The 23,238-nt window shown below is 42.2% G+C and overlaps 1 protein-coding gene across 1 annotated transcript in view; it reads left to right on the plus strand.

The window, feature by feature from the left end:
* The first annotated feature begins 8,225 nt into the window (after positions 1 to 8,225).
* The window catches only part of pcp4b (Purkinje cell protein 4b), a 31,788-nt gene continuing 16,775 nt past the window's right edge, over positions 8,226 to 23,238 (plus strand). Inside the window, exon 1 of the mRNA XM_054794311.1 lies at positions 8,226 to 8,470. Within this exon, the coding sequence (XP_054650286.1) occupies positions 8,462 to 8,470 (9 nt within the window). The 5' untranslated portion in view covers positions 8,226 to 8,461. The remainder of the gene's footprint in view (positions 8,471 to 23,238) is intronic.

Consider the following 23,238-nt stretch of genomic DNA (forward strand, 5'->3'; position numbering starts at 1 on the left):
CAGCCAACACTTTTATTACCCCAGCATGTTTATTGCCCCAAAATGGGAAGGTAAACTACAGTCAAACCTGTCTTAGCGGCCACCTTTATAGAACGGCCACCTGCCTATAGCAGCCACTGAAAAATCCCCCCCAGCAAATGTACATGTTATAGACCCTGTGTATAGCAGTCACCTGTCCAACGCGGCCAGCGGCCACCCATTTTGTCTCCCTTGGTCAATATCTGACTGCATATAGCGGCCAAATTACCAACTCAAGTAGAAGCTTCATGCACGAAAAAGTTTAGTTTTTCAATCAATGAAGCCGTCGTGTGTAGACTTTAATTCACAAGATCCACACAAACTGTCAGTTGTTCCACATAAAAAAGCCGTCTTCTTTTGAGCGTGCTATTTCCTGGTCAAACATGTAACTTTAAGAGCATTTGCACCAAAACATTACCGCAAAGTAGGCTGGGAACAGGACGTGCTCCCAGCGACGCTACAATAAAAAAAAAAACATATGCTAGCATGCATGCGGCAGCGAGAGCAAAACTGAGTTGGGTTGTTAATTGAAGTATTTTAGAATGTACTCACGTTATTTTTCATCAATCCTCATCCACAAATCCATCAAAGTCCTCATCTTCTGTATTCGACACAAACAAAGCCGTCTTCTTTTCTTAACTTGTCAGTGTTATTCAGCTCCGAAGCAAAGAAGGAAACTTCTCCTGTTGCTTCTGCCAACTTTATTTCTTGAACGCGGCCACCAGACAGCAGCTCAGAACACACACACATCTCTCAGCATCATCTCACCTTCCTGTTTGCCCACAAGGCAAAGGTTAAACAAGCCCCACGACATAGCTGTCCAGGCAATGCCTGTAAGAAATGACACCGTTTATTTCCTGGTGTGCACTGGTCAATACTGTAATGCCGCTTGTTGTGGGGAAGGAGAGACTCACGTCGCCGATGCACTTTAATGGCTTTATTAACAGCGGAGAACACTGCAGGACTTTACATCCACGCCAACATAAACACACTTCCCAACTCTCTCCAAACTCACAGCTAGCAGTGAGCCTAGCTCTCCTGCTCGGGACGCCCACCGTCACTTCCCGTCACTTCCTGATGAACTAAAGCTGTAATGACACTCTGCCGTATAAAAAGTAAAATATTAAAAACAAGCGTAAGACATTACTAGCACAGCTTTGTTCTGTGGGTCGTGGATATATTCTATCAGTTATTATTAAGCCTCTAGCTTCCTTTTAGTAAGTAAAAACCTTGGCTATGATTGCACTACATTGTCATGTAGACCTACAAAGTACACTTGGAAGAACAAGAGGTGAATAAATGTATTGCAACTGATGTGAAACTGATGAGGGGTAGGATTAAATAAGCTTTGCTTCTTCCTACTCCTTTTTGGACATGCAAAATTGTGAATTGTACTATGTGATGTGCTACTGTTTGACTCATATGCATGTTCAGGATGAATTAAAACCATGAACCATGAACCATGATAATAACAAGCCTAGTAGTGCTGTACAACTTTTATCCGCAGTCCGCAGTGCCCTCTACTGGTCACCATTATTATTATTATTTTTTTCCCTTTTTTTTCTTTTTTTTCCTCTACTGGTCAACATTCAAACTGGATGCCAACCTGTCTATAGAGGCCACCTGTCTATAGCGGCCACTTTTGCAGACTCCCTCTAGTGGCCGCTATAGACAAGTTTTACTGTAGTTATTTTAGGCTAGTTAGATAGTTTGCTGTTGTCTACTGTAACCTCAATCGTCCTCGTGCCCATTCAAGTTGGCATTCATAAAAAGTCTATTATTTTCCTAACTTTGGAACTCGGACAAAATATTTGAACAAAAAAGAAATGTGCACTGCAGAGGACACAGATGAATAGGCTGGATCTCAGGAGGAGCTCGTGCAGGAAGCCTGTTTTCATGCCTGGCTGCTGTGCTTGAGAGTTGCTGAGTAAATTGTGTGTGTTTTTTGTACATTCAAAGAAGCATTAAAAATTAGGAGCACTGAATTCACGAGTGGTTAGCATGTTGGCCACACAGTCAGGAGATGGCAAGACCTGGCTTTGAATCGCCGTTGGGCATCTCTGTGTGAAGTTTGCATGTTCTCCCCGTGCGGGTGTGGGTTTTCTCCGGGTACTCCGGTGTCCTCCCACATGCAAAAACATGCATGTTGGCTTCATTGGAGACTCTGAATTGTCCATAGGTATGAATATTTGTCCTTCATGTGCCCTGGGGATCAAAGTCAGCTGGGATAGGCTCCAGCATACCCGCAGCGAGGATAAGCGGTGTAGAAGATGGATGGAATTCAGTGATGCCATAATGCTTTTAATAAGATGGAAATTGAAATACCTACAAATTCAATGTGGTGACTTCTGGGAAAATGACTTTATTAAATTTGATAACTATTTTGAGGATTTATAATAATCACTATCATATTTATAATGATCAAACACCAGTATGTTATGCTTTCTTCATGATAGTCTAGTTTGTTGTTTTGTTGTTTTCCAATGTTATTGTTACCTTTTTCCCCAATTATATGGGGAAAAAAACACATACAGTGGTGCTTTGGTTAACGTCATTAATCTGTTCCAGAATGTCCAACTCAAACCAAAATGGGCTCTAACCAGAGTAAAAATGTTCACATAGAAAATTATGTAAATCCAACTAATTGTTCCAGACACCCAAAAATGTTAACACAAAACACCTTGTATAGTCAATCATTATAGTTTGGCATGCAGAAAATCATGCAAAAATAATTGAAAATGACAAATAAATGGACAACTGAACATTTAACAAAATAAATGTACCAAAGTAAATATCAGTGTTCTAGAACCAATAAACATGTACCTTGCCGTTTAAGATGGAAGACACTGGCGCCAGCAAGGATGCCTTACGTCTGGTGACGTATGCTGTGTTTGACTGTGGACGCCGTGATCGTGCTACAGTAAGTTGGAAGGCTTGTGTTTTCTTGCTGGAACCAGAAATGAGTCTTATGGATGTAAAATGAGACGAGCAGAAACATCGAGTGTCACCCTTGATGCGCCGCCGGGTTGATAGACTGTTAGGCGGGATGCTGTGTATGCATGTACGTGCGTATGCAGCCGATGACTGAGCCTCGCCGTCACATTCACGTACCTCTGAAATGACGACGGTCTTCTCTATAAGCTGTGAAATTCCGAGGTCTTGCACCTTTCTCAGTACGGTCCATGGGCTTTCTGTTTTGTGCAGTCCGTGTGTTTGTTACGTCGTGTATCTCTCTACAACTCTGACGCAAATGTCCTAAAATGCCCACAATGCATTGCACGATCACGTTTACCATATTTAACATTAATGTGTGGAGATATTGGGAAATAATTACAAAAGCAATCTTCACTCCCTCACTGTACTGCAAAAAAGATCTGTGAGGATCATTCATAATGCCAAGTATAGAGAACATACAAACCCTCTATTTTTAAAATCGCAGATATTAAAATTTGCAGATTTAGTACACTTTCAAACCGCTAGAATAATGCATAAAGTTAATATCAACTTGTTACCCAAAAACCTCAAACAGTATTTCTCAATCAGAGAGGAGAAATATGATCTTAGAGGAAAGTTGAACTTAAAACATTTAAACGCGAGAACTACGCTGAAAACCCACAGCATTTCCGTGTGTGGAATCAAATTATGGAATGGATTGAGTAAGGAACTCAAACAAAGTACAGAGATGAGCAAATTCAAAAAACAATACAAGCAGTTGATGTTTGCTAAATACAAGGCAGAAGAGTCTTGATCATCACAATGATGTTCTGTCAGGTTTGTTATTTTTTTTTTGTTTTGTTTAAAAAAATAAAATAAAATAAAAAAAGTTTTCTTCTTTATTCATATTATGTATGTATTATGTATGTATGTATATATATATAAATTTATTTTTTGGGGGGGGGGGGGGTCTTACCGTTATCTATTATGTATTATCCTGACTATTACAGAAAACATGACATGGAATGCAGGAAGTGAACTACATGTACTGTACTAGATGTAGAATAGATGGGGGGTAGGATTAAATAAGCTTTGCTTCTTCCTACTCCTTTTGGACATGTGGAACTGTGAAAGAATGATTCATGAGATGTATTCCATTGGAACCTTCATGTTCAAATAAACTACACCAAACCAAACCAAACCAAACCAAACGTGCAAGTATCGTGAGATCCAGGATGGCGGCGTCAACAAGCCGGACGGTATTTCTGACACAAAATTTTAGCAAAAAAACCCCTAACCAGGGCGGACGTTAACCGAGGTAAGACTGTATTTCTGTTGCCTAATCCGTCACCCAATGTCCATTTTCTACTTAAACTTAAACTTAACTAACTTTCAATGCATCAATCAAATCCAAATTTTTACTGTCAGTGTTCTCAATCCGTTTTTTCACTGATTAGATGGGAGAATCCAAAATCCAAATCTCAGAAATATTTTTATTGTTATTATTATATACCGTACATCACGCATCATCCTTTTCTGAAACGACAAAAATGAAAGTCATAAGCACGCGCCTGCAATGTCATTCATTCCTTATTGGGCCAATTTGTAAATAATCCTGCAGAGGCTCCCCTCAAAGAAGAATGTGTAGTTTCATGCCTTTCATCCCAGATTAGTGGAAGTAATCAGACATTTCAGAGCCCTTACATCACTTATTGCCATAATCATGCACTGATTTGCTGAGAATGATGCTGATTTCATGTCAGCGTCCACAGTTTGGAGCTGAGCATAGAGAATCATTTGCAGTCAGAGTGCCCTGCAGGGGACGAGAGAACAAATCTGCGTACACATACACATGAACCTGGCAGCATTACATACTGTAACGTTCCCATAATGTGAATGCTGCTTCACACTGCACTGAAGAGCACAATTAGAGCTGCATGTTTGTATCCATTAAGAACATGCTTTCAAACGTACACATATTTACAGTAATGGTGCTCTCTGGTCTGACTGATCTTAAAGAAACAATAACTTCATCAATGATTTAAAACGCGCTGTAAGATCATGTAAATAAAACATAGTATATGACACAAACACACAGTGAGAAAACAGACCTTAGGCTGTACATGAAATGTTGTATGTTGTTTAGCATAAATGCTATAAGGTTAAACGCAAACACTTCAAACGTGAATAGAAATACAGTTCATTTGTTAATAGTTCATTACTGCACAGGCAACGAGCAAAGTAAATTATTAACAAGTGTCAAAAGAATGTAGCCCGCGTGAAACGAATGTCATTACAATAAAACCTTCTGTCGTTTGATAACAAGTGATTTTTAGCTGATTGTGTATAGAAAAACATCAAAAGAAAAACAACATTCTATGCTGCATCAGGAGTTTTAGCAGTGTGACAATCCCTGCAAGCAATAATCACATGAATAATGCAAAACGTGCAAATGTAACGTGGCATTAGGGATTCAAAAGATGAAATGGTGATGCTGGACCCAGAGCTGTGCAGCAGAGTCTGTTTTGTTCAGTGGTAGCTATTTTAATCAGGCAGTTACCAGGTAGAACAGAAAGCAAACACTGGTGTACCATTTCCCTTCAAGGGCCTCCACTCTGGTGCGTCCTCCCATGATGCACTTGGCACTGTGTGCAATTCTTTGCTGAAACCTGCCTAATGGTGGTCTTCACCGTCTCCTGTGGGACTGTCTGATCTTTCCCAAAATGTTAATCCACTTCCACAGCCAACTTTGTTTGGAAATATTTCACTGTTTACTCCCTGAAGACAAAATCAATGCGTGCTTTTTTCCCCCCTCCTCCCTCTGATATCTTGTTTTTTGGCTTCCTAATGACCGCTAGATGGATGATAGGAGGGTGCAACGGTACATGTTTTAGTAATCAGCACCGTACCAACGCATAAAGGTTTGACGCAATGACTTTAAAACTGCTGCCTCAGTTTTTATGATGGCAATTTGCATATACTCCAGAATGTTATGAAGAGTGATAGGATGAATGGCAATGAATTGCAAAGTCAGGAAAATGAACTTAATCCCAAAAACACAATTTCCACTGCATTTCAGCCCTGCCACAAAAGGACCAGTGGACATCATGTCAGTGATTCTTTGGTTAACACGGGTGGGCTTGTTGAAAAGGACAAAGGCTGAAGATGACTGTCACGCTGATTGAGTTACAATTACAGACTGGAAGCTTTAAAAGAAGGGTTGTGCCTGACGTTTGCCTCTGTTTACCATGGTTACCAGCAAGGAAACACGTGCAGTCAGCGTTGCTTAGCGCAAAAAGGGCTTCACAGGCAAGGATATCGCTGCTGGTAAGATTGCAACTACATCAACCATATATCAGATCATCAAGAACTTCCAGGAGAGAGGTTCACTTGTTGTGAAAGCTTCAGGGTGCATCTGCATGCACAGTGAGGCGAAGACGTTTGGAAGATGGCCTGCTGTCACGAAAGGCAGCAAAAAAGCCACTCCTCTCCAGGAAGAACATCAGGAACAGACCGGTGTTGGCAAAAGGTGCTGGGATTGGGCTCCTGAAGACTGGGATAAAGCCATTTTTTTCTGATCCCCTTTCCTAATTGTTTGGGGAATCCGGAAAAAAGCTTGTCTGGAGAAGAAAATGTGAGTGCTGCCAGCAGTCCCGTGTCATGCCAACAGTAAAGCCCCCTGAAATCATTTGTCTTCTCAGCCAATGGAGTGGGATCACTCACAATTTTGAACACAGAGCACCGCCATGAATAAAGAATGGTAGCATAACATCCTCTCCCAACCGTCCAAGAACAGTTTGGTGACAAACAATGCTTTTCAAGCATGATGGGGCACCTTGCCATCAGGCAAAAGCGTTAACTAACTGGCTCGGGGACCAAAACGTCGACATTTTGGGTCCAGGGTGAGGAAATGAATCAGACCTTAATCCCTTTGAGGACTTGCGGTAAATCCTCAAGAGGCAGACAAACAAAAACTTGCAAATTCTCTAAGCATTGATCATACAAGAATGAGCTGCCATCATGATGAGGCGTTCAAGCACACCGCGTAACTGAGTGTATGCAGTCACGCCAGCTGAGTTGAATTCTCTTTCCCCCCATGACATTTTGGCAACTGAGGGTGTATAGCAGGTGGGTTGCAAGATTAAATAGTGATGAGATTTCTTGCAATAATAAAAAAATAATAATTAATCACATGACAAATGAAAAAAAATCCACAATTTTGCTGGCCTTCATATGTTGCCAGGTGCATGTTTGTCTGGAAAAAAAGCAACTACACATCGAGATGACAACACATTTGGTGAATACAAACGGAGTGGCGCAAATTGGCCTGCTTGGATGAGTTTGCTGTGAAAGAATCCCATCACACGTGTTTGGGATGAGCTAGTAGAGACACGGGGAGTCAGCTAGTCCCAGCGTTCCCAAGGTTCCCCAAGACGCCCTCCAACATCCTTCCAGCTGAGTGCAAGGAGGTTGGTGCTGTTTCCAAACACTTTTGTCCATTTGCAGTAGTGAATACAGTTAATGCATGGATGGTGTCCTACGTTCAGGGATTGAGAACGCTTTCACAGCTTTCATGGCTGGCGCCACAGACTGCACCCCCTATAGAAGCACTGCTACCATCTGCTCCGCTTGGCAACGACAAAAAAACCCCAACTTATCTTGCATGGAGAATTTTGAAGACTATTTCTGTAGAAATGAAGAGCCTGCAGCTAACATTTGCAGCAAACCCATGGCAAGCTTTTATTTACAACGTGGCAGCAAAACAGAGCAGTTGAGCACAAACAGACTAGCATGTCTCACCCTTCTCACTTCCGGCTTCCTTACGCCGTAAGTCACATAAGTCCCCCCCTTTTCGTAGCTGTCTCAGGCAATGCCTGGAACATAACCTTACAAGATTTTTCTCATAAATTTACAACTTTATTCTCGAAATCTCAGATTATGAGACAGCTATGAAAAGGGGGGGATTTATGTGACCTTTGGCCTCGGGCAAGGGTAATATGACGACTTTTTTTTCTTGTCAATTTATGACTTTATTCTCGGAGTCTCAGATGATTATTATTTTTTCAATGTGTCCCGAATGCTCCGTCAGCAAAATGAGCTTTAATTTAGTGTAAAATCATCATTTTCCAATTAAGTCTTGAGTCTTGAGTACTTCACTGGCTGTTACGAATGCAGGAAAAAAGAATTGCCCTTCCCAGATCAGCGCTGTGTGGGCGTTGACAATGTCATTTTGAAATAATTCCGACAGAATGCGCTTCTCCCTTTTTTTTCCCTCAGGTTCATCACAGCGACAGGGACTTCCTCCACCCAGCCATGTTAAAGCATCTGGGTGGTAACTTCAGGGAGACCCCCTCTCACCGACGGCGCTGCTATTGGCTTATTGGTGACGCGATTCCACGGAGGAGTCGGCTCGAAGACTTTATAAAAGCTTCGCCGTGTGCTGCGAGCCACTCTCCCTGAAAGCAATCTAGGAGAAAGGACCACAAACACCTCCACCTAAAGGTGCACCATGAGCGAGGTAGGGCTGTTTGACTTCTTTTTTTTTTATGGATTATTACGCAGGGATAGTAATGCGCACAGCGGAAGGAGGATTGTACAGCTGTATTGCACCGCTGCGATTGTGGATTTATTTCTTCTTAGCTGTCATATCTTGTCACTTGAATCATTTGCTGCATGTATGGTTAATTAAGCAGCGCGTTGCCAGTGCATTTACGGGCAGATCACGTATGATCCATGCTTACATTATTAGTTAGCCAATAAGGCAAACGTGTGCCTCGTGTGGAAACAATGAAGAGAAATGTTAATTGATTCATTCAAGTGCAGTAAGTTCGATTGGGTTTTCAATACACGCGAGATGCCCTCACAATGGGAAGCACTTTTGTAAGGAAGAGTAGGCAAATATTGCCAAATCAAGATGCTGATGGACTCCTGCCTAAAAACACGGACTGCCATTTTTCCCTTTAAGAATGAATTTAGGACAAAAATAAGTTTAATGCAATTTTTTATATTTATTTATTATATTTTGAACATATTTGTTATATTTTTTAACATTTTAATTGTAACAGTTATAGGTCACACAAAAAACATTTTGACAGCCGACTTCTTTCTCTTCACTTTTGATGATTTGCAGCACGTGTTGTTATTGTTACATCATATGTGTAAAGTGTGTTATTGTTATAACACACTTTGGTCGTCCTGAATTGCTGAACGCTTGATCTGACATGTAAAGACATACTTTCATCCATTACACCCCCATGTTGAAATGAACAGCCATGTGGTACCCGTCAGCACTGTCCAGCATGTGTCCACTATTTCCTCTTATTTAACACAATTCTCAACATGATGCGTTTGAATCATTTTTGATCGACCTTTGTGAACCTCTTGTACAGTGCCGCATTGTTGCTATGTAGCTGAGCTTGACACTGCTCGGACAGGACTGCCTTGCTACACAAATCATAAAAATGCATTATCTTTGTAATTGGAGCTTCAGTTGACAGTCATCTTGTTTTTTTGCGTGCATGCAAAATAATGTGTGGGCTTCGGACCACATCATTAGGTACGCCTACGCTGATCCAATACAAGAATAAACTAGAGACGACCATTAATTGATGTTTTAGTATTTTCATAATGGGGCGCCCTATACAAGGCTGCAACCTGTTGGTCAGTCCACCATAACATCACTTATGGCAATGCTTGGCAAACTTGGGGGCCGTGGACCACCGAGTGTTCTACAAGCAGGGCCATCCCTCACTGTTTTCACCACCTCTGAGTGTTTGTTTGGCGTAGGAGATCCATCTATGGTGTTGGAATTGCTCTGCTGTTGATGTGTTCAGGTAAGAATCAAGCTATAAACGAGCGTCAGACACCGTGTGCGTCTGTGGGGGGCTACACTGTGCCGCCTGTCGTCATAATAATCATAGAGAGCCGTGGCTTGCCATGATGCGTGTGTGTTAATTACGCTAAAAAATGTAACGTTTTTAATGAAATATATTCGTTACCGCCGCTATTTTGACAGCCCTAATGTGTACATACACTCCTGATTCAAATCTTAAGACCAGTTGAAAAATTTGCACATTTGGATCTTATCGAGGTTTTAAGTAGAGCTACAATATGCAAAAACAACAAGAAGGGGGGGGGGGGGGGGGGGGGGGGGGGGGGGGGGGGGTGAGACAAAAAGCATTTTGATAAAGTCATTTATTGAAAACAATAATTCAACTGAAATAGGCTGTTTATCAGCTGATCAAAAGTTTAAGACCATTGCTCAAAAAATAACAAAAAACTCACCAAAGCAGAACCAAAAATGTTGTCAGTAGGACTCAGTAATGAGGAGCTCCGTTTTTGTTCATCACTTCCAAAATGGCTTTGGGCATGCTTGATGCCAGTGTTTCCAGGAGGTTAGTGGGAACATTGCTCCAAGTAGTGAAGATGGCTTCGCCAAGGGCATCAACTGTCTGGAACTGATGGCCATTTTTATACACTTCCCTTGCCATCCATCCCAAATGTTCTCTATGGGATTTAAATGAGGGGAACATGCAGGATGGTCCAAAAGAGTGATGTTATTCTCCCTGAAGAAGTCCTTGGTCAAGCCAGCATTGTGAACTGCAGCGTTATCCTGTTGAAGAACCCAGCTAGTACCACACAGACCAGGGCCCTCGGTCATGAGGGACGCCCGCCGCAACATCTGCATCCGTTTGACGACCCCGCACCACCTGAAGCTCCGGTGTTCCACTGAATGAAAAAGCACCCCAGATCATGATGGACCCCCCTCCGCTGTGCCGGGTAGAAAACATCTCAGGTGGGATCTCCTTGTCATGCCAGTAACGTTGGAAGCCATCTGGACCGTCAAGGTTACATTTGTTCTCATCAGAAAATAAAACTTTGTTCCACCTTTCAATGTCCCATGTTTGATGCTCCCTGGCAAAGTCCAAACGGGCACTTTTGTGGCGTTGAAGGAGACGAGATCTTTGAATTCCTTTTCTGTTTTTTAAAGCCTTTTCCCGCCGATAGCGTCTGATGGTTATTGCACTGCAGTCGGCACCAGTAAGGCCTTCATGTGGGTGGAAGACCGCCCTGTGTCTTGATGGACGGCCAATCGGCTCCTCCGGCTCAGCGCAGGTGTGATGTTTTTGGGTCTACCACTTGACTTTTTTGTTCCATAATGCTCAGGATCTTTCCAAAAACTTAGAATGACTGATTTCCTGCTCCCAACCTCAGCAGCCATGGCATGTGCGAGAGGCCTTGCTTATGCAGCTCCACAATCCCACCACGTTGAAAAAGAGAAAGCTTCTTAGCTTCACCATCAGGAGGGCATGACACTGGGAATGACACGACATCAACATTTGGACGAAATTCACACACGTGCATGTATAGTTTGCAAAACACACACCAACAAAGGCTCCCTTATTGCCCGCTGTCTCTTCTGTCCTCCACAAGTTGCAGACTTGCTCAGTGTCCATTTTCGTTGAAGTTCCACATGTTGCTTGTAGTTTACCTTCGCTTTCGTTGAGCTCAGTCTGTTTGTTGGTAAATGAGAGCGGAAGAGATTGTCATCACGCACGTCCACATTTCTGTCAATGTGAACAAGGACATGAGGACACGCATGGACGATACGGGGACACAGCTGATAGGTTAGACAGGCAACGTGCGTGTTTAGAGGAAAATTTAATTGGCCAAATCACTCTTCATTACTTGTGGCGTGACAGCTCGTTTATTTCTGTTCCGGTTTTCATGCCCTTATTTTGCCACACTTCCTGTTTTGTTCCGTTCTGTTTTGTGCTGCTTTTACTTTCCCCTTATGCACACCTGGTGCTAATTTGTGTCCTGATTGTTTAGTTCAGCCGGTGGCGTCTTCCGTTGTTGGTGCGTTACGTGAATTTCATGCATGCTTTTACTTGCTGTGCATGTGCCTGCATTATTGTTAATATTTTGTACCCTTTGCAAACATTTTGTCCATGTTTGTGGACACATGCAGTTATTACTATTAAAGCCTTTTTACTTGGGATGTCCCGATCTGATCTTCATGATTGTGTTCGGCTGCCGAGCTGCTTTTGAAGATCAGAAAATATGGGACCGATCCGGTTGCCGTATCACTTCGGAACACTGAGCCACACTCCAACACGGTAATGCGCCTCAAAGCTGGTTGCCACTCGATTCCCGCTACCTGCAAGAAGAAGAGAAGGCAACACCACCATGCAGGTGAAGTTATTTTGACGTTGGACATTCGGCTCCGTAGCAACAGCGGTAGTTCCCCCTCACTGTGCCTGGACTGCTGTGTCATGGTGCGGGGAGTTCACACGGGAAGTGCTGCTCTAACCGCTGGTTGTTTACACTAGAGACCGTCAGTAAATTAGAAGAGAATGTAACCGAGCGGGTGAGGTATGGGCAGAGTGCAGAGTGAACAAAAGGACAGGAGCCGGAGCTGCAGGAGGCACTTTATTCTTAACTCGCTCGTCTCTCCACTGACTCTCATCAAGTGACCTTAACACACACAACACTTCCAGCCTTCAGAATAACAGCACATCCTGTGGGGGTGGAAAATAAGGGCGTTACAAAAAATAGCTTACATGGGTTTGTTAAAAAAATGTCATATACACTAGGTCCCCAACTTACGAACACAATTGGTTCCAGACAACCGTTCTTATGTCGAATTGTTCTTAAGTAGGGGAAAAGGTAATATCACCAATGATATAGGTACTACATGTACGTGTATACATATTCAGTATATGTGTATGTATGTAAATATGAGTTTGGATGCAGTAGTAATATTAAACCAGGGTAATTCATAAAAAAAACAAGAATAAAAGTGATATAATAATACGTAATGATAAATGTTATTTACCTTTGAAGAGGAGTGGTCGAGCATACGTCGTTGTGGAGGAGGAGGAGGAGATATTGAAAAAAAGGACAAATGGTGGTGGTGGTTAGACTCTTCTAAAAGAGGTAGTGTTCTGTGGGTGGTGTAGAATTAAGCAGGCCTATTAACTCTTCATAAACTTTAATCACACGCTCTGTCCGGGTTGTATCATTTATCTTTCCATTTAGCTTTATACTGTATCTCCCCAGCGTCTAACTTTCCCTCTGTTGGTCCCATTAGCAGTATAATAAAATAAAATATAGACCAGTTGGCTTGTGTTCGTATCCGTGAGTGTTCGCTAGTCGGGTGTTCGTAAGTTGGGGACCTAGTGTATTCTAAATCACACCACATGTTGATCTATAACCATGTCCAATGATTAGTCCTACCCAAAAAGTATTTTTGCACGCACATTTTTTCCAATTTGATCTTTTATTGGATGGACTTTTATTGGATGTTTTATTGGATTGGGGTCGTGACTCACAGAGGTTTGTTATACAAGCCAAACAATGTTTTTGGTCCTGCTGAGTAATAAAAAAGTACAATCAGCAATACTTTGGTTGCATTGTTTGTGATGCTTTGAAGAGCTATTTTTATAACCAGATTCAATTCCACAAATTCGTGTTTGTAACAAAAAAAAAGATCAGTACCTGATCGGATCGGCTGATTGGATTGGAATTTTATTTTTTACCTGCACTGGGTTCAGGTTTCTGCATCTTGAGGCCAACACACAAACGTAACGCAACATGTGTGTGGAGTGGTTGAACCTGCATAAACCAGCGCGATCGCAACATTGCAAAATCCTGGAGTGTCTTTGGAATCGCACTTAATGTATATAACATGCATAGTGACCGCCTCTTGTAACAGCAATAGCATCCTGCAGAGGGCTTACCCGTGTAGTCACACATTGAAAAAAAGTCTTATTTGTATTTTAATCCAATCCAAAGCAAGTGACAGCAACCTTTAGATCAAAGGTGTTGTTATTTCAGTCCCTCCTCTCTATTAGAGTCTTTCATTACCTCAAATGGCAAATGTAGACATCAGCACACTTCCCCGCAAGCTGTTTATAACAAATTGTCCACCGTGCGGCTTAATAAAAGATACATGCAGGGTGTGTACACACACACACACACAACAGGAGCTATTTGAATAATCGAATCCCTTTGCCCCGCAGCAAAATCACCAGCCTTTGATTTGGCGTTAATATGCAAAGTAAAGAGAGGCTGCCACTTCTTGTTGATTAAAGAGGTGTAACATGAGAGAGGAAGTTGGCGTGGATGGAAGCTGGATGAGGTGGGAATGAAAAGATGGTGATTTCCGAGTTTATGTGGTTTGGACATTTTGGTCCTTTTGGATGCATAAGAACTCCCACAGTAGCACATAAAAACGATAATAATAAATGAGGAGATTTGACGGAGATATAAGCATCTAAATGAAATATAAGCATCTAAATATACTGAATGTTCCATGGGATTTTTATTGGGGTGACCTGGAGGGGGCTGTGCACAAGAGATGCCCTCGCAATTGGGCACGTTTGGAGCACTCCTGAATGGAAGAGGAAGACAATATAGTCATGATATGCCATGCTGATAGCATCTTACCCCCTAAAAACTGAATGCTGTCATGTTTCCCTTTTAAAATGATTAAAATCAAACAGATTAAATTGATTTATTTTTGTTTTTATAATTTTAAATGGATTCCTTCCTCTTTTAAGTTAAACTGCACAGGTCACATTTTTTTTTAAATAAGATTTTTAAACATGAAAACTCTTAGGCTATTTGAAATGAACATTTTTATTATTTTTCAGTATTTTCAGTGTTAAATTGAAATTGCTGCCAATCTAAATGAGGCCTCAATTAAATCCACTTCGACATTGAAGCTTCAAAAATAGCAAGTTCGACTTTTATGTCTCATTTGTCAAAAGTTTTACTCATTATGACATTTTTTTTCCTAAATGTAATATTTTTTACTTCATAATTTCATTCAGAAAATGTAATGGGATCAGTACTGGGATTATAAACTATGGCTCGAAGCAATGTTGCTCTAAATGTGAAATATGTATTGGCAAGCACAAAAAATGCTATCGTTAGATCCATACCTCTCTAACAATGAGACTGGATATCATCTCATCCTTTCAGTGTACTGAATAAAGTGTGCATCCAATGTAGCCGCATGAGTACAGCAGCCTAAGGTAGTTGCACATTTCATCTTTACTTTTTAATTACGCTGCTTTCTCGCTGTCTCCAAGCTGCAGAGTAGCGACTCGACAACTTCAAAAAAAAGATTAAAAAATCCAGCAGAACAAGTCCCTAAAGCTTCTGTCAGCGCCAGCTTGTCAAAGGGAAACCAACGAGCTGACAAGAGAAAACCTGTCAGTTGCTCCAGATAGTGGAAAATGGCTGAGTGGGACATTTTAATCCTTTTTTTTCCCTCCCCATTTCTGCACAGACAAGACGTTAAGCTACTGATGCTGTTCGTGACATCAAAATAACTGTTGCATTGATCACAAGTGTTTTACGTGGATTTTCAGGATCTACTGCCAACAGAAGCTCGGTCAAACATCCCTTATATGACGGGATCACTCTTCTGTTTTTTGGTGCCTACTGCAAAATCATTGTCAAAGATCCTCTTGAAAATATTAGTCACTTCAAAGTTTTTGAACTTTACTCATCTGATGGGCTGATGTCATTTGGGAGGCGGATTTACCCTGTGGGCCACCAGGTGACCCCTGTTGTAGAGCTTTGAGACGACTCAGAATTTGCCCCGTGGTACTTTGGATTGGCCTAAATTCATAGACAGGAAATTTGCCAGAAAATACAATTTAATCCACTTTTAGAGGAGCTGGATTTGTCTGAGTGCTTGGACTGGAACACGAGGAGGTTGTTGTCATCTTTTTGATGGCTGGTACAAAAGAGGCAAAGGGCACAGAACAGCTCAACACTTAAAGATGATTTATTTCATAGATTGTTTAGAGTGTCCTGACCTTAGTGGACTATAATGACATAATGGAGGTGGGATTGGGAGTTCACTCGTTTCAGGAATTAGTCTGTGCATTGTTTCCCTCTCATGGCTTCAAACTCTTCCTCTCCATCCAGTCAACAACAAAAAAGTGCCATCAGGAGCTTTCACCACCAGCATTTATAATCCTGTGGGTGTATCTGAGGCGGAGGGGTAGAGAATCTGCATTGATGCCCCCGTGGAGGCCGTCAGATAAGTCTGCCCTGCTCTCTGCAGATTGGCAAAGCCCCGAGAGGATGGTAGTGCGTCACTACGTTCACATGTTTATAAGCAGCTTTCAAGCGTGTTACGTAGGATTAGAGGACTTTGGTGGATTGTGTCGAGCTGTTGTGTCGCGGCCCCCCACGTTGGTGGTTGTATTGTCATTGGCTGCTCAACAGGCAGAGATTTGAACTCATACGTGGTTGTGTTCATTCTCTTGACTCTTACTGACTGACTTCACTTCTCTATGTGAGCTGGTGCAGCCATTCATTCAACTACACGGTCCCCAGAGCAGGCCCGTCACGATAATCCATAAAAAGATGAATCGTTGACGCCTTGATAAATTGACATGTACGTATGCCTGTTCCATTTCCTCGTCTCCCTGCAGCACACAGGCTGGATGACAAGAGGGTTCACTCTGCTTGTGTCTGAGCGCATTGGTTGTGTAGTCAAATGAAGGGAAAGAGTGAGCCTCCTGTCAGCTATTCAGCATCTTTGTCACAGTACGTGGAGGCGGGGGCTAGCTACATAGTGATCGAATACACTGATTGCTAGCTAGCAGATAGCAAGCAAACGCTAATATGAATGAAAGCACAAAAGCCGTGTGGATGAGTAGTGCCGGGTGGCGCCAGCTCCCTGGTGATACCCAGGGTATGTGAAGTGGTGACGTCCTGCGATTCGTAAGTGGTATAGAAGGCATCTTTGGTGCCTCACACAGATACACTACACTTGAGTACCATCTAGTGGCTCAAATGTGACATGACGCAGTGATCATTGGAAGATAAACTTAAAGGGATAGTTCTGATTTTTTGACGTGAAGTTGTATGACGCCCCCATCAGCGACTTACCCCCCACTCGGTCTCCTAGCTCCAGTTCTGGTCAGATTTCTGTGATGAAAAATGTAGTTGCGCTTCGTTGCTGGGGACAATTAAGTCAAGAGTTTAGCTTCAGAAAACAATATGCGTTCAAAAGATGAAAACATTGCATCACAAAAACGCCTCCTCCAGAACTCAAACCTCACGTTGTATCTGCCGTATCCGTATCTGCCTGTGCGTTCATCTTCTTATTTTCGCGAATGTATCCTTTGAGAAAAAGAATTTAACATTTCTGACATGCAAGGTTGAAAATCTTATTTTCCATCACCAAACAACCTGCATTCATTGGTCTGTGTTATTTATCACTGCTCCAATCAGCAATTGCTGCAAACAATACATTACCCATGAAAATGGACTCACCTGCAGGCAGGCGTCCATTACTCAAATTACACACTGGGTGGTTAAGTGACTGATGTCTGATGATTATACAGACATAAATTAGCAGACACACTACAGACATACAGACATAAATAAGCTTTGCTTCTTCCTACTCCTTTTGGACATGTGGAACTGTGAAAAAATGATTCATGAGATGTATTCCATTGGAACCTTCATGTTCAAATAAACTACACCAAACCAAACCAAACCAAACTAAACTAAATTCACAGGCTGCTTGCACACACACACGCACGCACATGCACACACTGGGGGCGGATGGGCCCCATGCGGCTTTGTGGTGCCTAGGACCGCACCTCATAGAGGCAATGTAAAGAGAATCAATAATATAAATGAATGCCTCTATTAAGCCTGTTGCTTGGCTGAAGCGCTTCCTCCCAGTGGCTGATAAATGAAGAAACATATCAGATAATACTTTTAAAGATCATGGCAATAACATCAAGATGAATATTCCTGTTAAAAGCAACACCTCTGCCACTCATGTAAATCCCACATTTCCGCAAGCTCAGCATTGTGCACGTTTTCGTCATGCACCTTACAAGTGAGAAGGAGGCTGAATTAGCCCAGCGACATTCCTGCTGCATGCTGCAAATTTACCCACCACAAAAATCATTACAGCATCACACCCCAGAGAGACTGCAGGCTGAAAATAGCACTTGAGAGACTGCGGGGTTCTGCAGGGCCAAGCTAATAAGTAGGAAGTTTTGCAGAAACAGCTTAGAGCCTACAAGGGTTGGAAAGATCTCAGCAGAGACATTTGCATACCTTCAGTCGTCACCGGCGCTGCCCTGTTCAGCAAGACGGTAAATCCGGAGATTATGCGGAAGAATTATGTGTAACCTTTCCCTTCTCATAGTGAGCGTGCTTACGTAAGACTTCGATTAATGCACAGATGCTGGCACGGAAAAAGATTTCATCATGTAAGGCTGGTGGAAGACACTGTATGTCTTTGTGTTTCGCTGCTAAAATACACACAGGAGGAAAGCCAAGGCCTGCTATTGCGATTAGGAGAACGCAGGGCTTTTGAGAGCGTGCGATGACTGACGTAAAAAAGATGGTTCATGCACGAGCGCCTGCGCACACGCAACACAGTATAATTCATGTGACCGCTCCTCCCAACAGTTATTCATGATAACCGCCATGACCTGTTTATGGAAAGATACGTTTTAAGATGAAATCAAAGAAATAAAAACACGACCATTCATCTTTTTTTAATGAACGTTTTCATTGGTCGGCTGTGGCCACACGGGGGCCTAGTAGTTAGCATGTTAGCCACACAGTCAGGTGATCCGGAAGATCTGGGTTAGAATCTCCACTGTGTGGAGTTTGCGTGCGTGCGTGCGTGCGTGCGTGCGTGCGTGCGTGCGTGCGTGGGTTTTCTCCGGGCACTCCGGTTTCCTCCCACATTCCAAAAATATGCACGACTCTAAACTGCCCTTAGTTTTGAGTGTTAATGGTTGTTTGTCTATATGTGCCCTGCCATTGGCTGGCGACCAGTCCAAGGTGTGCAGCTGGGATAGGCTTCAGCACAGCCATGCAACCCTAGTGAGGACAAAAGGCAGAGAAACTGGATGCATGGATTGGAAAAAGGTATTTCTTAGCCACTTGACTGTTGTTTGATGACTGTATGATGACTTATCTCCGATGCACTTGTGGAGGATTAGTTTGTTTGCATGTATAAATCCTTGGACCCTGATTATAACACAACCTGTCTTTTTCCAGACGTTCTACTCGGGTCATATTTGGGTCAGTGTATTCATGCGATTGCGCCTCCCACCAGTTACTAAAGATGTTCCCAACCTTTCAAAGTAGATATAAACCAGTCAGAGTGATGGAAGTTGCAGTCATGCAGTGTGACATACAGTGCAGTTTATTAAAAGCAATGAACAATGGGACCTCTGTTAGCATCATTACTCTGTTCCGGAAGGCCTGAGTCAAACCAAAATGTATGCTGACCGAATCCATTCTTTCTATAAGAAATAATGCAAATCCAATGAATTTGTTCTGTACAAAAACACTTTTTTGTAGTTCTTCATGCAGAACACAATTCGTAATGAATATAAATGATGAATGAACATTTAATGTGACTTTTATCTTGACTAAATACTCGCTTGTGAGATCCACAAGAACACCGCCTTTGTGTTTAGCTAGGAGTTGTTTCTTGAATTCAATGGTATTTCTCACCTTCTTTAGCAAAATGGCACCAGCTCCTGCATCCTTTTGCTGTGCCATTATTTTGCAGCCATGATCAATAAGAGAAGCAGAAACTTGTGGCGTAACTGTGATAGTTAGCAAAGGTCTTACAAAGACAACCGCTGATGACATCCTAGACGGGCGAGAGAGCTGGGGGACAATGGCCTCATGACTTCAATGACTTCACTCTAACTAGGATGTTTTGCGATAACAGTATGTTACGAACACAATTGGTCTCACTCGGTGTGTTAATAACATGACAAGACGCATGCCATGTTTTCCACTCACCAGGAAATAGTTTTTACGCTAACCGGGACGCCCAACTTTCCACTGTGTTGACTAAAAGTGGACCTTACCCATAAGCCTAAACATGAACATGAATTGTTTCTTTGAATTGTGTTGATTGTGTAACGTTCGTATCGTGTAAACAAGGAGATGTTCTCATCTTGAAGCTATGAAGGCATCATCAAATTCCCGTCTTTCCGGCAAACGGACGTGCGAGAGTCAATCCATATGACAGCATCTGGTGGTTTCCGAGACATACACTACGGCTGCTGCTGTCAACGTCGTCGCTCGCTCCAAGTCTCGCTGCCCTTGCTGTCTTGAGCATTTCTCATCTGCTAGGGCCAAGCCGGAAGCTGACACTTGACCTGTACGTGAACTGACAGTGCAGCTTTTGAGGAAATGTTCACTGTCGAGGAGAAAACTTAAGCTTGAATTACTGTCGAGGGTCTCGGTATGCCTCTTGAGTATGCCATTGAGAGCATCTGGGGAGCTGCCAAGCTACACTGTTGAAATTAATCAAGTTCATTTTTTAATTTATATCAATGTTCACCCTCCAATCTACTTACTGAAATGCACACAGCTTGGATAAAGCACTGTGCAGTTCCTAAGCTTTTCTGGAGGATTCTCCTGCATGTCTGAGTGTCACTGGTGTGAAAGGACAAGCAGAGGACAGGCCCATCATCATTGCTCGTAATTAGTCTCTTAATTTGAGCACCTTGCTCCATTGTAGTTCATGTGCAGCCTCTCCTGCCGCTTGGCCCACAAAAGCAGACAGTGACATTAACTGGGTCGCGTTATCACACAGCATCGTGTCACATGCTCCCGCTGATGGTCGCTCGCCCGGAAGCAGGATGAGAATTCACCTGGCGACTAAGCCGGCCTCTCTCTGGACCTGTCTTAGTCTGAAAGGGTCAACATCACTGATCCAGATGAAGTAACTGAAGCCAAAACATCAATCATTGCTTGATGCCAACCTTGTTTATGAGTTGCATATCGCAGATTATAAACTAAGAAGCTTTCAGAGCCACGGCAGACTATTGATTCTATTCAATCTGCGTACAAACAGGAAGTTGCATGTAGCAGGATTTTAGTACGGACACTGTAAGAACTTAATCTTTTTTGGCTGAAGAACCAAAAAATGTGCATTCCCCTCTTTTTGCTATTATTATTTTTACTGTTGACCGTATTGCTGTGAGAGGTGTGTGCGATTTGTTTCTAGTTCTATGGTTGTCATCACACTTTTCCTGTTTGCCATCACTGGTGTGCTTCTGTGGGGCTGTCACGAAAAGCAAAACCAGTTAAGAAGTCTCACAAGATATGCGGCTGACTTCTGACATTTTGTAAGACTTACGAACTGTGTTCTTCCCAGAGACTTTGGTCTAACTGCATTGTAAGCAAAGAGTAATAACTTAGATTTCCTACTGACCACAGTTCCTACAGCTCCATCATTGCTTGTATGTATGTATTTATTTAACCAGCTTGGTCAGTTGGGAACAAATTCCCATTTACAAAGATGACCGGGCCAAGACCGTAACCGTTGACCTGCACCTTTAATAAAGTGAAAACACTGTGCACACTCGTATATTGCTTTTATTGTTTCTTCAGCACAAAAAAAAGACTGAAGGAGCTTGTGATTAAAAGTGTGTCAGGGAGAATGAAACGGTCTCTGGCTCGTGTGAATTGACTGGCTGATTGAACCTGAAGCCATCCTGAGCACATATGAACTTCATCTCTGTCTCTATGCTTACTTGTTCCTTTTGCTGCTCCCAATATCGCTGCAATTCCACATAGAAGGGAAAGTAATCCCCAGACACTCACACTAATGAAAGAAACACAGAAAAATGTAATCTCCTCAATTTCAAAGCTTATGAAGTTGTGTAACAGGCCGGGAGTTTGAGGGGGAAAAATCCTCCAAGCCCACCTGTCCTCCACACATTAGTACTCATACCCGCTTATCCCCCAAATGGTGCCCAACCCCGCAAGTAAAAAAGTTGAAAACGGGAATCGAAACATGAATTTCACTTGGAGATTAATAAAGTATCTATCTATCTATCTATCTATCTATCTATCTATCTATCTATCTATCTATCTATCTATCTATCTATCTATCTATCTATCTGTCTATCTATCTATCTATCTATCTATCTGTCTATCTGTCTATCTGTCTATCTGTCTATCTATCTATCTATCTATCTGTCTATCTATCTATCTATCTATCTGTCTATCTGTCTATCTGTCCATCTGTCCATCTGTCCATCTGTCTGTCTATCTATCTACCTGTCTATCTACCTACCTGTCCGTCTATCTGTCCGTCCGTCCATCTAAAATGGATAACCTTCCTGGATGTGCGGTGTTATGGTCTCCCCTGTGTCAGTCAGCTCATACTCCACAGTCCAATCACTTGTGAGTACAAGCCTACAAGCCACATATAAACAACAGGGATGGGTTTGGGAACCACTGGCCTTAGTAAAAGTTAATACATAATTACTCACCTCCTTGCTCCAATACAACAATAACTCAGCTACTTCTTATTGCGTTTACCAAATGGAGAAGAGCTCCTCTGCAGGGTGGACTTATTGATCCAGTCTAGATTTGGAAACGTTTCTTCACAGTACCCTTTGACCTTCATGATAGCGTGTTTTATGTAATAGCCAACGCTGCTCGAAGCTTTTGCACACAAAGAGAGAGCAGTTGAAGGAGACTCACTCCTACTGCAGTGAGGATGAGCTTCTAAAGAGATGAAGAGCAGCAGGAGTTTTAACATGGCACCATTCATTCTCATGCTGAACATCACCTTTTAGAGGCGAATGAGGTAACATGTTGCTAAGAAACCAAGGACTTCTCTTCCACTAGAAGTGTTTCATGCTTTTGTGCGTGCATGATGTGTGTTTCATTGGCCAAGAATGCTTTGATTTATATTATGTGTACGCTGCAAGTACGTCATCAATACACAATGTAACGATATGTACCATCAAGGTGGAAAGTGAGAAAATAAGTTCACCACTGCACAAACAACAAAGCTGTCTACCTTAACTTTGTGAAGAAATGGAATCTTTCCGTTTTAAAAGTGCGTCTCTTTCACGTAACTCCTATAAATACACCAATCAGTGCCTCCATTCAGTTGACCGTGTGCATGCTCAAAAAGACTTTATAGCCTAGCCGGTGTCTCAAATTTGTGGAAGCCCGTTTCCGCCACTGAAAGATAAAAAATATCCCAAAGATAAATTAAATTATGAAATACAAAATCAAGATTATGAGGTACAAAGGTGAAATTCTGAGATAAAAAGTCATAAATATGACATAAAAAGTCGAGATTATGAAGTAAAATGTCGAAATTATGAGATAAATCTAAATTATGAGATACAAACTGCACATGTGCCGAGTGCCATGTGACAAAGGCTCCGTTGAAGAAGGCGACACATGCACAGTTTGTAATTTTGACTTTTTATCTCGTAATTATGACTTTCT

This window comes from Dunckerocampus dactyliophorus, chromosome 12 (genome assembly GCF_027744805.1).
Source record: "Dunckerocampus dactyliophorus isolate RoL2022-P2 chromosome 12, RoL_Ddac_1.1, whole genome shotgun sequence".
NCBI classification, from domain to species: domain Eukaryota; kingdom Metazoa; phylum Chordata; class Actinopteri; order Syngnathiformes; family Syngnathidae; genus Dunckerocampus; species Dunckerocampus dactyliophorus.